We start from the raw sequence: 26,550 nt of genomic DNA, 5'->3' as shown, positions 1-26,550 counted from the left end.
ACCATCACCTGTTTCATGTTGTATGAACCAATGAAGGCATAAAACAGACATGGTCTCCCTTGGTACAATGCACTAGGATTTAATCTTAAAATCTATGATTTCTCTGAAATAAAGTCGTATTTCAAGGTTTAGCCAGGAACACAGTATAGAATCAAAGAGGATCTCCACAGGCTTCTCACCACTTCATTGGGCTGGACTGACAGGTACTTTCCTATGTGTATACACATAGTTAAGTTAAGGGGATAAAGTGATAAGTATCATATAGCGGAGGGTTCAGACCACTAGTTTTTGTATCCTGGAGTAATCCTTTAAGGTCATGGGACTGTTATTGCCACCCCAGAACATTCACCTTTTCTGTGGTAACAACTAGAGGGTCAACTTGGCGTTGTGCTTAGAGTCATTGGGGCGATTTATCAAAACCTGTCCACATGAAATGTTTCCCATAGCAACCAATCAGATCGCTTCTTTTATTTTTCAGAGGCCTTTTCTAAAATGAAAGCGATCCGATTGGTTGCTATGGGCACCTCAGCGACTTTTCCTCACGACGGGTTATGATAAATCTCCCCCATTGTCCTGTTGGAAAGTTCGAGAATGTCCAATGCGCAGGAGAATGCAAATTGTTGGCCAATATTTTGCATAGAGCTTAAAAGAAAAATGGCAGGTGGAAGGTTACTTTTTTTTTTTTTTTTTATCTCTCTGCAGCAAAACAACTATGTGATAATAAATGGCTTCATATGATCTCTCTCCTTAAATTTTTTTTTTTCATTTTTAGGCATGATCAGTCATACCCTCTAAACCAATGACAAAATGTCAAATTTCAGCCAGGATATGCAAACTTTAGAGCACAACTGTATGGTGCCCTTAAATAGAACAGCATCCTCTTATGACAGGCTTGCTTTAAAGGGGTATCCGGTGAAAACCTTTTTTCTTTTAAATCAACTGGTGGCAGACAGTTAAACATATTTGTAAATTACTTCTATTAAAAAATCTTACTCCTTCCTGTACTTATTAGCTGCTGAATACTAGAGGAAATTCTTTTCTTTTTGGAATGCTCTCTGATGACATCACGACCACAGTTCTCTCTGCTGACGTTATTATAATAATAATAAAGCTTTATTTATTGTTGTCCTTAGTGGGATTTGAACCCAAGTCCCCAGCGCTGCAAGGCAGCAGTGCTAACCACTGAGCCACCATGCTGCCCTTAGCATACATCTGCTATGGTTGCTGAAATGGACAGAGATGTCAGCAGAGAGCACTGTGTTCGTGATGTCATCAGTGTTCCAAAAAGAAAGGAATTTCCTCTGTAGCATTCAGCAGCTAATAAGTACTGGAAGGATTAAGATTTTTTAAAGAAGTAATTTACAAATATGTTTAACTTTCTGCCACCATTTGATTTAAAAGAAAAAAGGTTTTCACCGGAGTACCCCTTTAATGTATATATAGAGGTCAGCAGAATCACTTAACAATACCTGCAATGGTGAGCCCTGTCAGGCTTGATGCTGCAACATTTTGGGCATTTGTAAACCACTTGTCCTGGCTTCAGTTGCAGGCTTTCAATAAATTCCTTTGTAGCGTTTCCTTTAGGAACAGCACCCTATGTAAAAAAAAAAGAAACATTACTTCAGTGGGGACAAACTTGGAGAAATGTGTCTTCAGGGAAAAAAAAATTGTGTGTGTATATATATATATATATATATATATATATATATATATATTATATATATTGGTAACCAAACAAAAGAACGATAGCATGCACTCACCGCTTGAACTGTGTCTATGCGTTCGGAGATCCGGGATCACGGGGAAGCATGGAAGGAATCGCCAAAGTGCTCAGAGGCAGGGCCTCTGAGCGCTTCGGCGATTCCTTCCATGCTTCCTCGTAATCCCGGGTCTCCGGACCCCTAGACACAGTTCAAGCGGTGAGTGCATGCTATCGTTCTTTTGTTTGGTTGTTACCACTTACTGCAGCTGTATTGCGTGCACCCCACAGGTGTCATTTGTTCTACAGGATCCACACAAAACCCCGCAGACGTATCCTTTTATTGAAGCTGAGCTTATAATAGGAGTGCTCTCCCCTTCATTTTCTTCTTCATTTTGTATATATACTCTATTAGGGGTGTGAATCGGCAAGAATTTGGCGATACGATACGTATCGCCATACACGCATGACGATACGATATATCGCGATATATCCCGATTCTGTTTAATGGACGATATATCGCGATATATCCCGATTCTGTCTCAAAAACAATGTATTTAACACTTTTATTAAAACATTTTTTTTTTATAAACTTTATTAGACATTTAGGAGGAATCATTAGATTTCTCAGACAGATGAATAGAGTTCTATTGAACTCCACTGCTCTGTGATCCATTGATAGAGCCTGGCTGGACTAGGCTCTATCAATGACAGAGCGGGACAGCAGGGAACAGAAGTAAGCTACCTCCACAGTGGATCAACCGCCCGCGATCGCGCTGCAGGGGGGATGGGGCGATCCACCCCACTAGCCCACCAGGGATCATTCACAGATCCCTTTAGACGCCGCTGTCAGCTTTGACAGCGGCAATCTAAAGAGCTAATAGCCAGCGGCGGACCACAGAGTACAGAGCGGGCACAAGTTGGGAGACTGCTCCATACACCCAGAGCGCCGCCGCGCTTGTCAGTTCCGGCCCTGCTTGCACGAGCAGGAAAAATTCACCTGCCCGGAACTGCATGTCCCGGGCATCGGGAGATACAAATTCCACATCCCTAAAAAGATCGATTCAAAAATATTTTGAATCGATTCAGTATCGCCAAATGAAAAATCGCGATAATCGAGTGAATCGATTTTTTTTTTTACACCCTTAATATATATATATATAAAGTTTTTTTTAACGTTCAAAACATATTTTTTTCTTTAATCATTTTTTAACTTTACATTTAAAAAAAATATCCTGAAATGTTGCAGTTTTTACCCTGACCTCTGATACTCTCAGTAGGCTAACAATAAATGTTTTGTAGAGATTACTTAGGTGATGGTCACAGTTCACCTCCTCCCCCTCCCTGTACAGATCCAAGTCAATGAAGAGAATAAAAAACAGATATTTAAGGGAAAAAAACATTTTTGTATCTGATTTTGATTAGTAAAAATATTTTAATTGAATGTATCACTTATACAGTATATCAATCTTCTCAGCTCCTTCTGCGCTATAACATTATGCCAATAATGATAGCATTTTTATAGCAACACATTCCCAGTAGAGAATATCTGTCAGATCCCAGGTGCCATACACAAAAGTCCCAAGACCAGTCAGGTCAGGATAACAGTGTCCTCAGCTCTATGCATGAGTGGTAGCGGGGAAAAAGGAATCAGATCCTGGCGCTCACCCGTGCGGCAGCTGAGGAAATGATGTCAGGAGCCGTGATGAGGTAAAAGATGCACTTTATTTTGAATAAAGCAGGGACTACGCGTTGCGAGGGGACAGGCTCCCCTCTTCCTCAGGTCCAATCATCTTTTAAAATAAAAAAGGCCGCGAATTTGGGTGCTCATAATCACAGAATACACAATAATGCAAAAAATAGCAGACAAATACATAATATATAAGGATCGTGAGCGATACAAACATGTGGGGCACAGAATGTTACAAGGGCCCCATGTGAAAACAAAAGATAGGATACATTCTATATTTAGTATAGTTTCATGCACCAAGTATTGGGCAGTGATACTATACGACATGGTGCACAGGAAGTCCCAGCGGTATGGGGCCATGGACAGATGGTGCACTTAGTCGCTGTTCAGGCATGGCAGGGACAAACCTCTGGATGGGAGACATAGGAACCGACAATCTAAGCCCTTCCATTGAATCCAGCTGATGGGGGTACATGGTTTAGGCAGAAAATAGTCTGGCAGACCTAAGGGGGGTGGTAATGTCTATAGCTTGATATTAGCAGATGAGCTCAGTTGCCTCATTCAGACCCCTAGGGTGAAGTGTCTGGAGGGAGTAAATCCAGAACATCTCTTTTTTGTTCAGTATTGCAGACCTGTTGTCCGCACCAATGGGGATCTGCTCAATTGGTGTGATGGTAATTGGGTTAGGGATGTCCTTATGATGAATACTGGTATGTCTGGATAAGCTGTGGAGGAGAAAACCTTTTCTTATATTCGTCCTGTGTTGGTTCAAGCGTATGTGAAGTGGTTGTGTGGTCCGACCAATGTATTGTTTGCCACATATACAGTTTATCAGGTAGACCACGTAAGATGATTGGCAAGTCATGCGGGATTTGAGGTGGAACGTGGCACCCGTTGCTGTGCTCGTAATGGTTGATTGCTTATGGCAGATGGTAGTGCAGCATAAACATCTGGGATGACCACATTTAAAGGCTCCATTCTTCGTGGTCATGGTATTGAAGGTACCCCCTATGGTTAGATGTTTTTTCTTTTTCTTACCACGGCTAGGGGCGATCAGATTGCGTAGAGTAGGAGCCCTACGGTAGGTAAACCTAGGTTTATCTGGAATTATTCCAGAGAGATGGGGATCTGATTTCAGAACATTCCAGTGTTTGTTGATGATTTGTTGTATAATTATGTGGCCTCCAGAGTATGTGGTAATAAAATTCAATGTTGGATTATTTCTGTCTGACTTTGCCTGTTTCCTTTTTCTGGGGCCAGGAGATATGGGTACTGGTGTTATTTCATTCCCCTTTGTTTCCAAGGGATGGACTAGGGAAACAACAGGATCCATCGCTGCTGGTTCCGGGAGAGCCACCCAAGCCGAGGATCCTGCTTCAGGAACCGGTAGGCAATCTTCCTGAGTCAATTTGAGGGTTCTCTGGTATGCATCCCTAACCAGCTGTTTGGGATAGCCCTTTTCGTGGAAGCGATCTTCCAAGATTCCTGCTTGTTCTTTGAATGTTTTTTCTTCGGCACAGTTTTTTCTAATCCTGCGGAATTGGCCGTACGGAATATTCCGTTTCCATTTCTTGTGATGTCCACTCTGGAAAGGAATATAACTGTTTGAATCCACTGGTTTGAAAAACATGGACGTAGTAATCCGATTCTCAGTGTGAGTTATCTGTAAATCCAGGAACTCTATGGATGTTCTGGAGATGTTGGGGGTTAGTTTGATACCCCAGGTGTTTTCGTTGATTTGCTGCACTAGGGTGGAGATAGAATCAATGTCCCCCTTCCAAAGAAAGAACAAATCGTCTATATACCTCTGGTATATAGACACGTGTTTGGAAAAAAGGGGGTTGGGGGTAATGAAGCTACCCTCGAAGCACCCCATAATAAGGATAACGGCACATAGATAGGCGCATTGTCCCTTTTTGTCTTTCATACTTCTCAGCTCTATGCAAGGACTCCAAATTCTGGCCCACCAAATGTTACAAATCACAACTCCCAGCAGCCACCAGCTGTCCGGGCATGCTGGAAGTTTTAGTTTTGCAGCATCTGAAGGGCTGCTGGCAACCATTATCAACGATCTACAGATCTACCATAAGATTGTTATAGATACTTTTACCTTTACTTTAAAGGGGTACTCCCGTGGAAAACTTTTTTTTTTTAATCAACAGGTGCCAGAAAGTTAAACAGATTTGTAAATTACTTCTATTAAAAAATCTTAATCCCTCCAGTACTTATTAGCTGCTGAATACTACAGAGGAAATGGTGTTCTTTTTGGAACACAGAGCTCTCTGCTGACATCATGACCACAGTGCTCTCTGCTGACATCTCTGTCCATTTTAAGAACTGTCCAGAGTAGGAGAAAATCCCCATAGCAAACATATGCTGCTCTGGACAGTTCCTAAAATGGAAAGATGTCATCAGAGAGGACTGTGGTCATGATGTCAGCAGAGAGCTCTGTGTTCCAAAAAGAAAAGAATTTCCTCTGTAGTATTCAGCAGCTGATAAGTACTGAAAGGATTAAAGGGGTATTCCAGGCAAAACCTTTTTTTTATAAATATCAACCTGCTCCGGAAAGTTAAAACAGATTTGTAAATTACTTCTATTAAAAAATCTTAATCCTTCCAATAGTTATTAGCTTCTGAAGTTTTCTGTCTAACTGCTCAATGATGATGTCACGTCCCGGGAGCTGTGCATGATGGGAGAATATCCCCATAGGAACTGCACAGCTCCCGGGACGTGAGTCATCAGAGAGCAGTTAGACAGAAAACAACAACTCAACTTCAGAAGCTAATAACTATTGGAAGGATTAAGATTTTTTAATAGAAGTCATTTACAAATCTGTTTAGCATTCCGGAGCCAGTTGATATATAAAAAAAAGTTTTGGCCTGGAATACCCCTTTAACATTTTTTAATAGAAGTAATTTGAAAATCTGTTTAGCTTTCCGGCACCAGTTGATTTAAAAAAAAAAAAAAAAAAGTTTTCCTCTTTAAAAATCTAAATTCTCGGCTGCAAAATGATTGTTACAGTAACATGCTTACAGCCTGAGACAGAAGTAATTAAGAATTCTTATAATAAAAACCAGCAAAAGGCAGTGGATATTGAGAAAGGATCAGCGTATTAGGATAGATTTCAGACTCCCTAGTTAAAACGTTTTCAGCTGTAAGGTTTCCTATGCAAGTGTCTTGAATGCATAGACCTTTAGTATAGAACAGTGGTCTTCAACCTGCGGACCTCCAGATGTTGCAAAACGACAACTCCCAGCATTCTGGGAGTTGTAGTTTTACAACATCTGGTGGTCCGCAGGTTGAAGACCACTGCTATAGAATAGCATAAAGTGACAGAACGTAAAGTTCCCTTGTTTTGTGTCCTAAGATTCTAGATAATGACTGTGAAATATTTTCGCTTTTGTATCCCACGTTAGATTTCATTTGCCTGAGCCAGTGACATCAACCACAAGATTTGCTTTACAAATACTGGGCCATTCATGCAAACACTTGAGACTGCGGATGAAATTAATAGAGAAAAGCATTATTCACTGTACTTATGTACTGTACACTACATACACCAGCAAACCCACCCCTAGACATCTTTTCCCCTATCCAAAGGATGGGGGATAAAATATCTGATTGCGGGGGTGCAGGCTTCTGGGGCCCGGGTGCCTGTGGCTGGACCCCTGGGATCAGGCATTTTATCCCCCATGCTTTGGAGAGGGGATAAGATTTCTAGGGGCGGAGCACCCCTTTAAGTACAAAGGGTGTAAATGTACACCCTTTATGCATAAAATTTGAGATCTTTTTGGAAAGAACATTCATATCCACGTGCCATGTGGAAACTGAAGAACTGTCTACATGGATTTTTTCTTAAGGGCAGGGTTACACAGGCGTGTATTTCATGCTGTGGATGTGCCGTCGACAGAGGGACTGTAGATTGAGCTCCCAGTTGCAGCCGGGTAGCTCTGTGTTTCCGTTCTTAGCGGCAGATTTCTACATCAGGAAATCGGTAACGGCGAGCGGACACACTGAGCGGGCCGCAGCCTGCAGTTCACTCTATAGTCGCTGTGACTGCCATCAGCAATGTGAAATATGCTGCAGATGTGCTCCACGTGACCCAAAATTTTTAGGTGGATTTTGAAAACGCAACCCACATGCTTTAGGGCCCTGGGCACATAGGGAATGTCTTCAATGGGAGCTTTAATGCATACACACATGGAATCAGAGTGATATGTCACTTCTTTTTAGCATGGTTCACCACCTTCCATTAAAGTAAATTAAAGGTCTATAAAAAGCAGACACTTTTTTTTGCTGCAGAAATTAGTGCTGTTTCTATGGCAAAAACCACATGAGTATTTGCAGTGTAAAATTCCCTAATAATTTTGATGCAAGAGAACCACATCAAAACAACTTCAAAGTGGATATGATGTGAATTTTCAAAGTTCTCTTGACTTTAATGGGAAAAATGCATTGAGAATGAACATGAAATTTAAAACACATAAAAAACCCATGTGAATACTTGATGAACACTTGATGTGTGATATGTGATGAAGATTTCGTTTTCAAATCAACAGAATGGGTTTATCACGCAGTTTTCTTGTGGAATCTGTGTCAAAATCTACATGAAGTCCACGTAAAATACTTTGTGTTCACAAGTCCTTAAAGGGGTACTCCGCACCCCTAGACATCTAGAGGTCAGATCGCCAGGGTCCCGCTGCTGGGGACCCCCGGGATCTCGGCTGCTGCACCCACCTGTACGGCTTCCACCTCATACCGGCAACGCTGTAGGCTTCGGATCCCGACCACAATGGCGGACGAGCGTGACGTCACGACTCCGCCCCGTGTGACGTCACCTCCCATAGACAAACCTCCCATAGACTTGCATTGAGGGGGCGGGGCGTGATGTCACACGGGGCGGAGTCGTGACGTCACGCTCGTCCGCCATTGTGGTCGGGATCCAAAGTCTCCAGCGTTGCCGGTGTGAGGTGGAAGCCGTACAAGTGGGTGCAGCAGCCGGGATTCCGGGGGTCCCCAGCAGCGGGACCCCGGCGATCTGACATCTTATCCCCTATCCTTTGGATAGGGGATAAGATGTCTAGGGGTGCGGAGTACCCCTTTAAAGGAGTACTGTGGTGCAGTAAAACCTATACCTTATCCCAGCGGTCGGATCCCCCACGATGTCCTGCACAGCACCCCATCAGTCCCCAGAAAGGGAGCGTATCGACCCCAGCACAAAGCGGTGGCCGACACGTCCCCTCCATGTATCTCTATGGGAGAGCCGGAGATACAGTATTTGGGTATCTCAGGCTCTCCCATAGAAATTCATGGAGGGGACGTGTCGGCCGCCGCTTCTTGTGGGGATCGACACGCTCCCTTCCTGGGGACTGCTGGGGTGCTGTGCAGAATATCGTGAGGAGTCCCAGCAGTCGGACCCACCCCCCCCACAATCTAAAACTCATCCCCTCATCCTTTGGACAGGGGATATGTTTTACTGCACCACTGTACTCCTTTAAGTTTACACTTAAAGAGGCCCTGTCATTATGAAAAACTTTTCATATTTTGTAGTACTACTGATAAGATGACTTTTTTAATTATACATTTTTTTTTTTTTTTTAAATGTACATTTTACTAGAAAATAAAAAATGAAAATAGCCGCCACTAGGGGTCATCCATCTTTATGCAGACAGAATACTCTGTATTTTGCAGCATACTGGATACCAGCCGTAAAGTGTGTTGGTATCCAGTATAGGAGATCACCATTGCACTACTGCAGCCTTCAGCTGTTCCTTAATGGAGACAATATAAAAATGTATTAATTAGGAAATATGGGTGAGAAGAGGAAATAATGAGGATAAATTAAAATTGCTCACTGGAATCAAGGCAATATGTGGCAATATTGATTACAATAGAGATATAAGATATATATATGAAATAAGTAGAAAAAGGCAATAAATAAGGAATAACACAATAAATATTAATAAAATAGACAATATTAATAAAAAGATAATAAATAATTAATAAATATATAATAAATACATATTTAACAAATATTTAATAATAGAAAATAAACAAAAAAATTATGAACAATTAACTAAAAATGAAATAAATAATCTGTAATAATGACAAATATATAGGAGACCAATAACTTTACAATAACTTTAAAGTAATTAAAGTCAAACAAGTTTTTTTTTTTAAAGGGGTACTCTGGTGCTTAGACATCTTATCCCCTAACCAAAGGATAGGGGATAAGATGCCTGATTGCGGGGGTCCCGCCGCTGGGACCCCCGTGATCTTGCACGCTGCACCCCGTTTATAATCAGTCCCCGTAGCATGTTTGCTCCAGGTCTGATTACAGTCGATCACGGGGCCGGAGCGTTGTGACGCCAAGGTTCCGCCCCGTGTGACGTCACGCCCCGCCCCCTCAATGGAAGCCTATGGGAGGAGGCATGACAGCTGTCACACCCCCTCCCATAGGCTTGCACTGAGCATGACGTTACACGGGGGCGGAGGCGTGATGTCACACGCCGCCTGCCCCGTGGTCGCAGATAATCAGACCCGGAGCGACCTCGCTCCGGGGACTGATTATAAACGGGGTGCGGCGTGCAAGATCATGGGGGTCCCCAGCGGCGGGACCCCCGCGATCAGGCATCTTATCCCCTATCCTTTGGATAGGGTATAAGATGTCTAAGCGATGGAGTACCCCTTTAATTTAGCTTAACATTATTTCAGCATATTAGTCATAATATTTATGCTTGGGGAAAAACACTCCATTTTACCAGTTTTTACACCAGCCTCTGACAGTCGGGTTTTCTAAAATCATTCTTCTCCGGTTTCGGACAATAAACCGTGGGTTTACTGGAAAATGTAGGGTTATGCCCCTTTTTGAAGAAGCCACACCCTGTTGTAGGGAATTCTAAAACACTCAGTGATTTCTGAAATGGTCTGCTTTTTTTTGGCACATGATTGTCGCACAGGCATGCGCCTAAAATGTTGTCCGAAAACCCGATAAAAAGTGTTGGTTTCAGCTTAGTAACTAAGGGCCATTAAGTCTGATGTTTGAGCAGGATTCTCTAGAAGCTGGCTATCGATATCACTAAGTATATAGCAGCTACACATTATAATCCTTTCAGAGGACGCACCTTACTGAGTAAATATGAGCCCTGATAAGTGAGGCTCTTAAGGCAATTCTGCTTTGGCTGTCGACATGCTCTGTGACATACACACATGAAATTGTATCTTAAACAACATTTACTGTAACCAAATTAATAGCATGAGCTGACCCAATATGTAAAAGGACATAAATCTCCTTTAATTACTGATAATCTATTTTTATGATTGATGGGGGGGGGGGGTCCTGGTGTCATTTTAAATGGGTACTCCGCCCTTAGACATCTTATCTCCTATCCAAAGGATAGGGGATAAGATGTCTGATTGCGGGGGTCCCGCTGCTGTGACCCCCATGATCTCTGTACAGCGCCTGGGGTTCATTTAGAACGCTGGGTGCGGGTGGCGGGGGTCGTGAGATCATGGCCACGCCCCTTCATGACGACATGGCAACACATCCTCAATGCAAGTCTATGGGAGGGGGCGTGGCAGATGCCACGCCCCCTCCCATAGACTTGCACTGAGGGGGCATGGCCTTGACGTCACGACCCCCGCTGCGTGCTCCATGCGATCGAAACAGACTGTTCCGAACGCTGGGGCAGCGGAAAACCCCTTTAATGGAACTTAGCCACAGTATCAGAGACAGATGCTTCATATGGGCGCATTGTCTATACAAATGCTGGACTTGTGGCCCCTTCAGGCTGGATCATATCAGCATTATGGAGCTCTGTTATGGATGCAAATAACAGAGCTGGAGCAAATAACAGAGCCGGACACCAATGGATCCCGATGAGTCCCACGGACTTTAAATGGGGTTTGTTGAGTTTCCATCTGATATCTGTTGTTTTTCAGGACTTCAAAAGAGAAAAGAAAAACTGTACTGCTTGGTCCTTTTTTTTTTTCAACCTGTCATTCTAATGAAATCCAAAATTACGCTCCGACGCTGATGTGAACGAGGCCATATTCGGCTTATTGATGAGGGTGAATCGCTTAAATATCCACCAAAAGAACTGGTCGTAAGACTAACACCAACCGACTTACACTGAGGGCTCTACATATGAATGACAGCTCTCAGGTACATTACGTTTTTGTAGGAATGTATATCATCAGAAACTGAGTAAAAGAATGAAGCTTTTGGCCAGTATTACACAAAATAAATACCTTTGCAAAAATCAGCCTAGATACAGTAACCTACCTAAAAGACTACAATTTTCTGTCATTGCCACAAAAACTAGTCAAACATTAAAAACCCCACAAAGCAGTTTACGAAAACTTTTTGAAGCATGTTAGGTATTTTCATCCAAAACGTCAATACCTTGAGTAGACTTCAGTGTACAAAGTCTATGTCAGTAATTGATCCGCTCACCTTTTAACCCCTTAACGACCAGAGCTTTTTTTGCACATCTGACCACTTTCACTTTAAGCATTAAAGGGGTACTCCGCCCCTGGCATCTTATCCCCTATCCAAAGGATAGGGGATAAGATGTTAGATCGCCGCGGTCCCGCTGCTGGGGACCCCGGGGATCGCCACTGCGGCACCCCGCTATCATTACTGAGCAGAGCGAGATCGCTCTGTGCGTAATGACGGGCGATACAGGGGCCGGAGCAGCGTGACGTCATGGCTCCGCCCCTCATGACATCACGGCCCGTCCTCTTAATGCAAGTCTATGGCAGGGGGGCGTGACGACCACCACGCCCCCTCCCATAGACTTGTATTGCCGGGGGCGGGCCGTGACGTCACGAGGGGCAGAGCCATGACGTAACGATGCTCCGGCCCCTGTATTGCCCATCATTACGTGCAGAGCGATCTCGTTCTGCACAGTAATGATAGCGGGGTGCTGCAGCAGCGATCCCGGGGTCCCCAGCAGCGGGACCCCGGCGATCTGACATCTTATCCCCTATCCTTTGGATAGGGGATAAGATGTCTAGGGGCGGAGTACCACCTGTCTAGGGAAACACCCAGTTTAGAAGCAAATCCCCATAGCAAACCTCTTCTAAACTGGACATTTCCCAAGACAGGTGTCATCAGAGAGGATTTAGACAGAAAAGAACAACCTTAACTTCAGAAGCTCATAAGTACTGAAAGGATTAAGATTTTTTAACAGAAGTAATTTACAAATCTGTTTAACTTTCTGGAGCCAGTTGATATATATTAAAAAAGTTTTTTCCTGGAATACCCCTTTAATAACTCTGGGATGCTTTTACCTTTCATTCTGATTCAGAGATTGTTTTTTCGTGACATATTCTACTTTATGTTAGTGGTAAAATTTCATCAATACTTGCATAATTCCTTGATGAACAGTTCCAAAATTTTATGAAAAAATAGAAAATGTTGCATTTTTTATAACTTTGAAGCTCTCTGCTTATCAGGAAAACAGATATTCCAAATAAATTATACCGTATTTATCGGGGTATACCACGCACCGGCCTATAACACGCACCCTCATTCTACCAAGGATATTTGGGTAAAAAAAAGTTTTTTACCCAAATATCCTTGGTAAAATGAGGGTGCGTGTGTGTGTGTGTGTGTGTATACCCCGATACACTGTTTCTTACCCCGCAGAAGCCCCCAGGAAAGGCAGGGGGAGAGAGGCCATCGCTGCTCGCTTCTCTCCCCCTGCCTTTCCTGGGGTCTAGAGCCCTGCTGCCACCGCTTCTCTCCCCCTGGCTATCTGCACCGCTGTCTGTTCTCTCCCCCTGTCTATCGGTGTCGCTGCCCCATTGCCGGCGCCGACAGACAGGGTGAGAGAAGGGGCAGCGGCACCCATTGCCGGCGCCGCTGCCCCATTGCCTCCCCCATCCCCGGTTGTATAATTACCTGTTGCCGGGGTCGGGTCCGCGCTGCTTCAGGCCTCCGGTGTGGCGTCCCCTGCGTCGTTCCTATGCGCTGCGAGACGCAATGATGAGTGACGTCACTTGTCATTGCGCCGAGCCGTGCAGCGCATAGCAACGACGCAGGGGACGCACACCGGAGGCCTGAAGCAGCGCGTACCCGACCCCGGCAACAGGTAATTATACAACCGGGGATGGGGGAGGCAACGGGGCAGCGGCGCCGGCAATGGGTGCCTCTGCCCCTTCTCTCCCCCTGTCTGTCGGCGCCGCTGCCCCATTGCCGGCGCCGCTTCTCTCCCCCTGGCTATCGGCGCCGGCAATGGGGCAGCGGTACCGATAGCCAGGGGGAGAGAAGGGGGAGAGAAGGGGCAGCGGCACCAATAGACAGGGGGAGAGAAGGGGCAGCAGCACCGATAGCAGGGGGAGAGAAGCGGCGGCAGCAGGGACCCCAGGACAGGCAGGGGCAGAGAAGCCGGCAGGTCTCTGCAACTGAAAAAGCCGCTGCGCCCGCTTTAAATCATTGAACTGCAGCGGCTTATCGGCGTATATCACGCAGGTAAACTTTAGGCAAAAAATTTTAGCCTAAAAAATGCGTGTTATACACCGATAAATATGATATATTAATTCACATATACAATATGTCTACTTTATGTTGGAATCATAAAGTTGACATGTTTTTACTTTTGGAAGACATCAGAGGCTTCAAAGTTCAGCAGCAATTTTCCAATTTTTCACAACATTTTCAAAATCTGAATTTTTCAGGGACCAATTCAGTTTTGAAGTGGATTTGAAGGGCTTTCATATTATAAAATTATAAAATCTGAACCCCTCAAAGTATTCAAAATGCCATTCAGTGAGTGTGTTAACCCTTTAGGTGTTTCACTGGAATGCCGCCGGAGATTAAGGAGTGCGCTTATCGTGGCGCGCGGTATCCATCGTTGGTACTAGGCGGGCATGAGATAGTGTTTCTTCTATGGAGATGCAGTGCAATAGACTGTCCATAGTTATCGGCCATTAGAGTGGTGTCAATCAAGTGATGGCACCTACTGCATCAGAGACAATCTAAAAGCACCAGAGACAAGTTATTTTTATGACTGATGATTGTATCCTATTAGTTCCTTGAGAAACCCCACAAGTTGGGGGGAAACGCGTCGGAATGGATACCAAATTGTAACATTTTACTTTATCACCTTTCTCACGTGGTGTGGGGAGAGGTCCTAGATTATTAGTAGCACCATGGAGTATATATGAGAATGCATTATTAATTGTACCACTGATATAACCGCAGTGACTGACAATTGTGGTAAAAGGTACATTATCTCTCTCCTAGGGTGCTGTCTATCTAACAATAGGACCTTTGTCTCGTTATTTGATATGATTTTTCACTTTTAGGTCACAAATTATAATTTATTTTGCTTTAGTAATACTCATTTTAAAGCATACCATTAAAGTATATATGTTTTAGAAAAAGGTTATTTTCAGCTGCTGTGATTTACTAGAGAGGAACCTTTAATTTGATTTTTTTTTTTTTTTTATCACAGCAACAAAAAACTAAGTTTCACTGGAATAGCAGAAAAGTGAAGGAGAGAATTCAAAATCTTAATTTTTTACACTTGCATGTTCTTGTAAACCCAGTTTTGAATTTTTACAAGGGGTAAAAGGAGAGAAATCTTCCTAAAATTTGTAACCCAATTTCTCTTGAGTAAGGTAATACCTCATATGTGTATGTAAAGTGTTCGGCAGGCGCAGTAGTGGGCTCAGAAGGGAAGGAGCGACACTGGGATTTTGGAGAGTGAGTTTTTCTGAAATGGTTTTTGGGGGGCAGGTCACATTTAGGAAGCCCCTATGGTGCCAGGACAGCAAAAAAAAAAAAAAAAAAAAAAAAAACATATGGCATACTATTTTGGAAACTACACCCCTCAAGCAAGGTAACAAGGGGTACAGTGAGCCTTAACACCCCACATGTGTTTGACGACTTCTCGTTAAAGTTGGATGTGTAAATTTAATTTCATTTTTTTTTTCACTAAAATGCAGCTTTCCCCCAAATTTGACATTTTTACAAGGGGTGATAGTAGAAACCGCCCCCCAAAATTTGTAACCATATCTCTTCTGAGTATGGAAATACCCCATGTGTGGACGTCAAATGCACTGCGGGCGAACTACAATGCTCAGAAGAGAAGGAGTCACATTTGGCTTTTGGAAAGAAAATTTTGATGAAGTGATTTTTGGGGGGCATGTCCCATTTCGGAAGCCCCTATGGTGCCACGACAGCAAAAAAAAAACTCACATGGCATACTATTATGGAAACTACACCCATCAAGGAATGTAACAAGGGGTACAGTGAGCCTTAACACCCCACAGGTGTTTGCCAACTTTTCGTTAAAGTTGGATGTGTAAATGAATTTTTTTTCACTAAAATGCTGCTTTTCCCCCCAAATTTTACATTTTTACAAGGGGTAATAGGAGAAAATGATCCCCGAAATTTGAAACCCCATTTCTTCTGAGTATGGAAATACCCCATGTGTTGAGGTCAAGTGCTCTGCTGGTGCATCAGAAGAGAAGGAGCACCATTGCGCTTTCGGAGAGTGAATGTTTGATATGGAAGTCAGGGACCATGTCCGTTTACAAAGCCCCCCGTGGTGCCAAAACAGTGGACCTCCCACATGTTACCCCATTTTGGAAACTACACCCCTCACAGAATTTAATAAGGGGTGCAGTGAGTATTTACATCCCACTGGCGTTTGATAGATCTTTGGAATAGTGGGCTGTGCAAATGAAAAATTTTCCATTTTCACGGACCACTGTTCCAAAAATCTGTCAGAAACCTGTGGGGTGTAAATGCTCACTGCACCCCTTATTAAATTCTGTGACGGGTGTAGTTTCCAAAATGGGGTCACATGTGGGGGGGTCCATTGTTCTGGCACTATGGGGGCTTTGTAAACACACATGGCCTTCAATTTCGGACACATTCTCCAAAATCCCAATGGCGCTCCCTCTCTTCTGAGCATTGTAGTGCACCCGCAGAGCATTTTCCATCCACATATGGGGGATTTTATTACTCAGAAGGAATGGGGTTACAAATTTTGGGGGGCTTTTTTCCTTTTTTCCCTTGTGAAAATGAAAAATTTAGGGCAACACCAGCATTTTAGTGAAAAAATGTTTTCTTCAATTTCCCATCCAACTTTAATGAAAATTCTTCAAACACCTGTGGGGTGTTCAGGCTCACTATACCCCTTGTTATGTTCCATGAGGGGTGTAGTTTCCAAAATGGGGTCACATGTGGCTATTTATTTTTTTGTGTTTATGTCAGAACCGCTGTAAAATCAGCCACACCTGTGCAAATTACCACTTTAGGCCTCAAATGCACATAGTGCGCTCTTACTCCTGAGCCTTGTTGTGCGGCCGCAGAGCATTTTACACCCACATATGGGGTATTGCCGTACTCAGGAGAAATTGCGTTACAAATTTTTTTTTGCTTTTACTGCTTGTAAAAATAAAAAGTATGGGGCAACACCAGCATGTTAGTGTAATTTTTTTTAATTTTTTTACACTAACAGGCTGGTGTAGCCCCACTTTTCCTTTTGATAAGGGCTAAAAGGAGAAAAAGCCCCCCAAAATTTGTACTGCAATTTCTCCCGAGTACGTATGTGGCCATATGTGGCCCTAAACTGTTTCCTTGAAATACGACAGGGCTCCGAAGTGAGGAGCTTAATTAGGGATTGCATAGGGGTGGACATAGGAGTATTCTACGCCAGTGATTCCCAAAAAGGGTGCCTCCAGCTGTTGCTAAACTCCCAGCATTCCTGGACAGTCAGTGGCTGTCCGGAAATGCTGGGAGTTGTTATTTTGCAACAGCTGGAGGCTCCATTTTGGAAACACTGCCGTACAATACGTTTTTCATTTTTATTGGGGAGGGGGGGCAGTGTAAGGGGGTGTATATGTAGTGTTTTACCCTTTATTATGTGTTAGTGTAGTGTTTTTAGGGTACATTCACACTGGCGGGTTTACAGTGAGTTTTGAGCTACAGCGGAAAATTAGCTGCATTTCAAACTTGCAGCGAGAAACTTACTGTAAATCTGCCTGTGTGAATGTACCCGGTACATTCACATTGGGGGGGGGGCAAAACTACAACTCTCAGCGTGCCCTATGGCTGTCCGTGCATGCTGGGGGTTGTAGTTATGCAACAGCTGGAGGCACACTGTTTGCAAAACACTGAGAGTTTGTTACTTAACTCAGTGTTTCCCAACCCGTGCGCCTCCAGCTGTTGCAAAACTACAACTCCCGGCATGTACGGTTTTTCAGTGCATGCTGGGAGATATAGTTTTGCAACAGCTGGAGGCACACAGGTTGGGAAACATTGAGTTAGGAAACAGACAATGTTTCCCAACCAGTGTGCCTCCAGTTGTTGCAAAACTACAACTTCCAGCATGCCCAGGCAGCCGAAGGGCATGCTGAGAGTTGTAGTTTTGCAACAACTGGAGAACAGTTTGGAGACCACTGTGTAGTGGTGTCCAAACTGTAGCCCTCCAGATGTTGCAAAACTACAACTCTCAGCATGCACAGACTGCCCAGGCATGATGGGAGTTGTAGTTCAGCAACATCTGAAGGGCCAGATGTTACAGAACTACAACTCCCAGCATGCCTGGACTGTCTGGGCATGCTGGGAGTTGTAGTTTTGCAACATCTGGAAGAGCACAGATTGGAGACCACTACACAGTGGTCTCCAAACTGCAGCCCTCCAGATGTTGCAAAACTACAACTCCCAGCATGCCCAGACAGCCAAAGGCTGTCTGGGCATGCTGGGAGTTGTAGTTTTGAAACTACCAGAAGCAACAGTGAAGAGCTTCACTGCTGCCTCTGATGCAGATGCCGACGCAGCGCCGCCTCCTCCACTTACCCGCCGCCGCCAACCCGTGTGCCTCCAGCGGTTTAGAGCCTGCCGCCGGTCCCCACTGCCGCGCCGGTACTTGAAAAACGCCTATAAGTGCTGCAGTCCCCGCCACAGCTGTTGGCGTCATCTTCCCCTGCTCTTCCTGGACTTCTATGGGCGGGAAGAGCAGGGGAAATTAACTTTACCCCCCAGTCAGCTCATTCACTGTGATTGGTCCACAGGGACCAATCACAGTGATTGCAGACCAGGACCATCGACAGATGGTCCTGGGGGGTGTTGCAGTAGTTGTCCCCTGCTGGAAACAGCGGGACTTCTGCCAGTTAACCTCTACGATGCCGTCAATTGACGTGATTCTGCGGGAAGGGGTTAAATTGTTAGTTTTTCTTTGCATAAACATGGAAGGTATCAACATACACATAAGGGGAGATTTATCAAAACTTGTGAAGAGGAAAAGTTGCTGAGTTGCCCACGGCAACCAATCAGATCGCTATTTTCATTTTTGAAAAGGCCTCTGAAAAATAGAGGAAGGGATCTGATTTGTTGCTATGGGCAACTCAGCAACTTTTCCTCTGGACAGGTTTTGATAAATCTCCCCCATAATGCATTGGATATAGGTGCTGTCATATCGAATCATCAGTCTAGTACAATGTAATGGATAAATGTACGTCTTGTCATATAAAATATTACTGACATGTCTGTTGGTTTACTCACACATAACACGAACATCACTTCCTTACTCTTTTGGTTTTAGCATTATGAACGATTATACATCCACGGGTATGTTATCCCATAGGATGACAGGTATATTACAAGGTCATGCGTAATGGAGGTATTCTGGGAACGCGTGTAAAAACATATTGCATCTGGTTAAACTGATCCAACTACATTCTGTGGCTACTATGACTAAGGTAGAGAGCATTAGCAGCATTAGCAGCATTACAGCAGTACCTGTGTTTAGTCAGGTTCTCTTTACTATAATTGTCGCAACTGCGACTACGCGATCTTTTGTGCGACATTTTGACTGGAAAGCGAGAAAAGCAAGTTTTCCAAAAATTTACTACGTAGTAAACATTTTAGTATTTATTAACTGCGACAGTCGCAACAGCGCAAAAAAAAAAAGTCGCAACAGGGTTAAAAATTGACAAAATTTACTCCAGCTCAGACATGGAGCAGAAAAAGCTACTACCAAAGTAAAAAAGGAAAAATTGCTTACGTGAAAGAAAATTATCAACAGGCTGAAAGCAGTTGATAAATAAGTCACACATAAGCAAAAAAAAAGTAAGGAAAAAATTACTAAAAAAAAAAAAATACATAAGCAAACATTGATAAATGTCCCTCTATATGCCTAAAAGTATGTAAACCCTCGACCACCATACTTATATAAGCTTGTTGGACATTCTATTCCAAAACTATGATCAATAATATAAAGTTGATTTCCTATAACAATTTCCACTCTTCAGGGAAGACTTTTGAACACGATTTTGAAATGTTTGTCAGGGTTGGACAAATTTATTATGAATCTAGGAGCCAGGATGCTGCACGTCACATAATGATGATAATGATGATAGGATGTTATGTGATGACATATGATCAGCCATTAATGTCCCCTTACCTCTCCCGTGTGTCACAGTCATTACTGTACCCTCATCTCTCCCTGTAAGGCTGCTTTCACACTATAAAAACACTTCCATTATGAACGCCCGTTAGGAAATCAGCAGTTATACGGCCGGTACAAAATCACTAAAGGCCGTGAGAAAATCCCATTATAGTCTATGGGATTTTTCTAATAGCCTTTTAACCCGTTATTAATAACGGTCGGTATTTTGTGATGGGCGAATGAACGGGAGAAATAGTGCATGCACTAATTCTCCTGTTACTATCGCCCATCACAAAATACCGACCGTTATTAATAACGTGTGATAACGGGTTAAAACAGCTATTAGAAAAATCCCATAGACTATAATGGGATTTTCTAACGGCCGTTAGTGATTTTGTACCGGCCGTATAACTGCTGATTTCCTAACGGGCGTTCATAACGGAAGTGTTTTTATAGTGTGAAAGCAGCCTAAGTCAGTCATTACTGCCCCCTCACCTCTCCCGTGTGTCACAGTCATCACTGCCCCCTCACCTCTCCCGTGTGTCACAGTCATCACTGCCCCCTCACCTCTCCCGTGTGTCACAGTCATCACTGCCCCCTCACCTCTCCCGTGTGTCACAGTCATCACTGCCCCCTCACCTCTCCCGTGTGTCAGTCATCACTGCCCCCTCACCTCTCCCGTGTGTCAGTCATCACTGCCCCCTCACCTCTCCCGTGTGTCAGTCATCACTGCCCCCTCACCTCTCCCGTGTGTCACAGTCATCACTGCCCCCTCACCTTTCCCGTGTGTCACAGTCATCACTGCCCCCTCACCTCTCCCGTGTGTCACAGTCATCACTGCCCCCTCACCTCTCCCGTGTGTCACAGTCATCACTGCCCCCTCACCTTTCCCGTGTGTCACAGTCATCACTGCCCCCTCACCTCTCCCGTGTGTCACAGTCATCACTGCCCCCTCACCTCTCCCGTGTGTCACAGTCATCACTGCCCCCTCACCTTTCCCGTGTGTCACAGTCATCACTGCCCCCTCACCTTTCCCGTGTGTCACAGTCATCACTGCCCCCTCACCTCTCCCGTGTGTCACAGTCATCACTGCCCCCTCACCTCTCCCGTGTGTCACAGTCATCACTGCCCCCTCACCTTTCCCGTGTGTCACAGTCATCACTGCCCCCTCACCTTTCCCGTGTGTCACAGTCATCACTGCCCCCTCACCTCTCCCGTGTGTCACAGTCATCACTGCCCCCTCACCTCTCCCGTGTGTCACAGTCATCACTGCCCCCTCACCTCTCCCGTGTGTCACAGTCATCACTGCCCCCTCACCTCTCCCGTGTGTCACAGTCATCACTGCCCCCTCACCTCTCCCGTGTGTCACAGTCATCACTGCCCCCTCACCTTTCCCGTGTGTCACAGTCATCACTGCCCCCTCACCTTTCCCGTGTGTCACAGTCATCACTGCCCCCTCACCTCTCCCGTGTGTCAGTCATCACTGCCCCCTCACCTCTCCCGTGTGTCACAGTCATCACTGCCCCCTCACCTTTCCCGTGTGTCACAGTCATCACTGCCCCCTCACCTCTCCCGTGTGTCAGAGTCATCACTGCCCCCTCACCTCTCCCGTGTGTCACAGTCATCACTGCCCCCTCACCTCTCCCGTGTGTCACAGTCATCACTGCCCCCTCACCTCTCCCGTGTGTCAGTCATCACTGCCCCCTCACCTCTCCCGTGTGTCAGTCATCACTGCCCCCTCACCTCTCCCGTGTGTCACAGTCATCACTGCCCCCTCACCTTTCCCGTGTGTCACAGTCATCACTGCCCCCTCACCTCTCCCGTGTGTCAGTCATCACTGCCCCCTCACCTCTCCCGTGTGTCACAGTCATCACTGCCCCCTCACCTTTCCCGTGTGTCACAGTCAACACTGCCCCCTCACCTTTCCCGTGTGTCACAGTCATCACTGCCCCCTCACCTCTCCCGTGTGTCACAGTCATCACTGCCCCCTCACCTCTCCCGTGTGTCACAGTCATCACTGCCCCCTCACCTTTCCCGTGTGTCACAGTCATCACTGCCCCCTCACCTCTCCCGTGTGTCAGTCATCACTGCCCCCTCACCTCTCCCGTGTGTCACAGTCATCACTGCCCCCTCACCTTTCCCGTGTGTCACAGTCATCACTGCCCCCTCACCTTTCCCGTGTGTCACAGTCATCACTGCCCCCTCACCTCTCCTGTGTGTCACAGTCATCACTGCCCCCTCACCTTTCCCGTGTGTCACAGTCATCACTGCCCCCTCACCTCTCCTGTGTGTCACAGTCATCACTGCCCCCTCACCTCTCCCGTGTGTCACAGTCATCACTGTCCCCTTTTCTCTCATGTGCCACAGTCATCACTGTCCCCTTTTCTCTCATGTGCCACAGTCATTACTGTCCCCCGATTTCCCCTGTGCGTTCACATTAATTACTGTCTCCTGATTTCTCCTGTGTGACAGTCAATACTATCCTCTCATCTCTCCTGTCTGTCACAGTCCTTGCTGCCCCCTCATCTCTCCGTGTGTCAGTCATTACTGTCCCCTGATCTCTCCCACATGTCACGCGCATTACTGCCCCCTCATCTCTCCTGTATGTCACAGCCATTACTGTCATCTCATCTTTAAATAAAACAAAAACTATTTTACTAACATCCGCCTCCGTTCCCATGTTGATCCTCCTCCATTCTGCATCGGATGTATTCGGTTGGAGCTCCAGTGTCATGTGGCTGTGGCGGTCATCTGATGTCCGCTGCTCATGTAACACAGAAGCGCCGATAGCAGGCAGAGTGGGGGATCAATATAGGACTGGAGAAGGAGGTAAGTAAAACAGTTATATATATTTATTTATTAAAGATGTACAATACTTTTTAGGGGGAAAAAAGCTGACAAAAATCTGGGCCCAACTAAGAAATTATTTGTTGCCATGGCTACCTGGATTTGTCAAGCCCTGATCTATGGGAATTTTTGGCCATTTATCTAGGAGAGCATTTGTGAGGTCAGACATAGATGTTGGACAAGAGGGTAAGGCCTGGCATGCTAGTTTATCCAAAAGGTGTTTAAAAGGGGCACTCCGGTGGAAAGCAATTATTTTCATATCAACTGGCTACAGAAAGTTAAACAGATTTGTAAATGACTTCTAAAAAGTAAAAAAAAATCTTAACCCTTCCAGTACTTATCAGTTGCTGTATGCTCCACAGGAAGTTTAGTTGTTCTTTCCAGTCTGACCACAGTGCTCTCTGCTGACGCTCTGGACAGTTCCTGACATGGACAGAGGTGTCAGCAGAGAGCACTGTGGTCAGACAGAAAAGAACAATTCAACTTCCTCAACTTCCTACAGCAGCTGATAAGAAGTGGAAGGATAAGGATTTTTTTAACAGAAGTTATTTGCAAATCAGAAAAGAACAACAGAAAGTAATTTACATATCTGCATAACTTTCTGGCACCACGGGTGTGATCCCTGTCACGTGATCAGATCTGATCACGTAAACATGGTGCACATAACAAAATCTCGCGTGAAGCCAGACTTTGGGGCTGAAAACACAGGATTGTTGTTAGACACATTGACTACTATCAGCTGCACTAATACGCGCGAATGACGGGGAGGAGGACTCTTAGACTAAGGAAGGTAACGATTGGTGTATGAAAGACTGACTATTTGTGTGAGTGTTTTGGATTGGCCAGTAAGATGTACATAAATCAGGAAGAGACCGGGGATTAGCCACATCCCCTGAGGAAGATTATGGTAGTGAAACATATGTTGGGGTTGTTATAGGTCTGGTAAGGCTCATTTCATGAATGCTGGGACTCTCTGTATGCTGCTATGATGTTTATTTCTTATGCTGCTATAATATGCTGCTATAAATTTATAAATACATTTATTTTTCTTACATGCTGCTAAAGTGCCTGTTTACCACATCATATATATATATATATATATATATATATATATATATATATATATATATATACACATACACACACAGTGCGCAATATTTTTGCACCTTATACAATGGCCATAATATGCTGCTGTAATGATTGTTCATAATTTGTATATGCTGCTATAGTGCTTGTCTATCTTACTATCTATTCATTGAGTGCAATACCCTTGCATAGCATGAACTATATAACATCATGCCACTTATAATCTAATAGCCTTATCATCCCATATAATTCATAGAAGTAGTTACTGGTGCCATATCTTTTTACTTGCTTTTAAAAAATATTGTGTGATTTACGTATAATAAAGATGATAATTTTTTGGACTACTGTGTGATAGTGTTTCTGTTTTGGTGTATTGTGCCTCAGATCTGCGCGCTCGGAGCAGCAATCCGCCGCTACGAGCAGACACACTGTGATGTTCAAGTTGCCGCGCGCATGCACAGTAAACACCACGCATGTGTGCGGCAACTCTTACATCGCAGCAGTGTACCTGCTCGTAGCGGTGGATTGCGGCTCTGAGCAGGCACATTTGGAGGCACACTTTAGGGGTCCATCGTCATAAAATATGCTGTGGATCTTCCCGTGTGAATGAGCCCTTAATGCTGTTGAGGTCAGGGCTCTGTGCAGCCCAGTAAAGTCCTTGCAGGCACAGAGCAAGGGTGTGGTATGACAACGTAGCTCCATTTACTTCAATGGAACTAATCTGCAATAGCACCCCCAACCTGCAGACAAATGTGGTGCAGTTTTGTGAAGAAATCTTTCTAATGCTGGCTAACCCCTTTAATCCTGGCTATTACAGCAAGGTATTGGCTGTATAACAGATTCACTGACTGCAAGTGAAGGCACAGAAATACATTGCTTATCATGAGGTCATACGATGTCACAGTGGGTAGGGGTTAAAATGTCTTTGCAAGCTAAAACATTAACATTATCCTTCACTATTTAACTTGAGAAAAATCGATTGTGTATATTTCTGGCAAATGCACTGAAATGAAGCCCACAGGGATAGCAAGATTTGATTTCATGGGAAAGCGCTAAAGAGCTAAATAAGCTTTGTAATGGCGAAAACACAGGACGCGATAACTTATACACTGCATTGACCTAGCGCCCCTAAGTCAGCTGACATTCTCTGTTATGGTTAGACCCAGGGAACGTCTACACGTACCAGCAACGCTCCGTTCACATACATGCAAACGCCTGAGATGTTACGCTTTACAATGAGGAGCTAGGAAATCTTACACAAACCCCCACCGCTGCATCATTTACACATGATATTACTTCCTATAGGTTTATACTATATTACTGAACCTATGTATGTCCACAGCTGAGGAATAAGACAAAATACATTTCTAGGCTCGGTACAATGGGGGAGATTTATTAAAACCTGCGCAGAGGAAAAGTTCTGAAGGTTTTTACATTTTTCTGAGGCCTATTGAAAAAATTAAAGAAGCGACTTGATTGGTTGCTATGAGCAACTGGTGAACTTTTCCTCTGCACAGGTTTGGCTAAATCTCCCCTTATATATGCAAATTCTCAACCAAGTTTCAAAGCTCCACCATGATCCTCAGCACATTTGGGGAGATTTAGGCAGGGAAAAAGTTGCCCAGTTGCCCATAGAAACCAATTAGATTGCTTATACAAGGCCTCTACAAAATGAAAGAAGCAATCTGATTGGTTGCTATGGGCAACTGGTCAACTTTTCCTCTGGACAAGTTTTGATAAATCTCCCCTATTGTCCATAAACAGACAGTCAATGGATGAGTCTGTTGTTCCACATATCACAGTTATCCAGCACTAGCTGAGTACCCGGCGTTGCCCGGTTTTTCCTTCCTAATCCTTGTTGGGGAGGAAAATCAACAAAGGAGGAAGCTTCATATCCCATCCTCATATATTGTTGTCATATCCCAACCCCATATCCTGTCCTCATATCCCATCCTCATATCTCAACCTCATATCCCGATCTTATATCCCGTCCTCATAACTCAACCTCCTATCCCGACCTCCTGTCCCGGCCTCATAGACCCCTATCACACAGTTATCCCACATTACAATTTTCAGTCACACACACAGATTGGTCACAAAAATGTCTTATGGCGTAATATGGACACATTTTTGCTCCTGTATTAAAGCCCTTTTGCTGGTCTGAGGACCCAAACTGGCAGAGTTCATTATATACTAAATTGTCAAATTCCACTGTCCAAAACAAGTCATGTTGCCATAGCTGTTTGTTACTTTCATATTCATTTTCAGTATATGGTTAGGGCCATGCGTAGAAGCAATCCTGCAGATTTTCAGCAGAAATTCCACAGCATTTACATTAGCCCATTCACATGCTGTGGAAAAAGTCTGAAGAAAATCTGTGTCAGAATTGATTTGCTGCAAATATATATTTACTACTATGTATTTTGTGAGTATTGCAGATTTTCCTAACTGACAGAAAAGTGAAAAACACAGTGCTGCAGATTGTGCTGCAAAACCCTGCAAATTCACAGCAAACTAGGACATTTTATAAACAGAGATTCATTTGTTATCATTTTTTCTATTTGCATTTTTAATCCATAGTGGAAAATCTGCAACAAGTCAGCACGATTTGGTGGCGATTTTCCGGTTTGGCCAATCGGTGGCCGAGATTTACTATTGTTGTGGGGCTTTTTTCAGCAGTTTTACTAACTTGGTGCACGTTTTGTGAAAACTGTGGTGAACAGATAAAAAGTCCCACATTGCCCTTCAGTTGGGTTTAAAGGAATCTGTCATAAGTCTCACCCGCACTAACCTGTTGGTACAGTTTTGTAATGCGGGTG

The 26,550-nt window shown here is 44.3% G+C and overlaps 1 protein-coding gene across 3 annotated transcripts in view; it reads right to left on the bottom strand.

Moving 5' to 3' along the window:
* ZDHHC3 (zinc finger DHHC-type palmitoyltransferase 3) overlaps positions 1 to 26,550 on the bottom strand; it is a 64,794-nt gene that overhangs the window by 22,301 nt on the left and 15,943 nt on the right. For all 3 annotated transcript variants that reach the window (XM_056520573.1, XM_056520575.1, XM_056520574.1), the window contains exon 3: positions 1,470 to 1,594. In XM_056520573.1, the coding sequence (XP_056376548.1) occupies positions 1,470 to 1,594 (125 nt within the window). The remainder of the gene's footprint in view (positions 1 to 1,469; positions 1,595 to 26,550) is intronic.

This window comes from Hyla sarda, chromosome 5, assembly GCF_029499605.1.
Source record: "Hyla sarda isolate aHylSar1 chromosome 5, aHylSar1.hap1, whole genome shotgun sequence".
Lineage (NCBI taxonomy): Eukaryota > Metazoa > Chordata > Amphibia > Anura > Hylidae > Hyla > Hyla sarda.
Note: the sequence above shows the minus strand (reverse complement) of the source record. Positions and strands in the feature narration are given on the sequence as shown.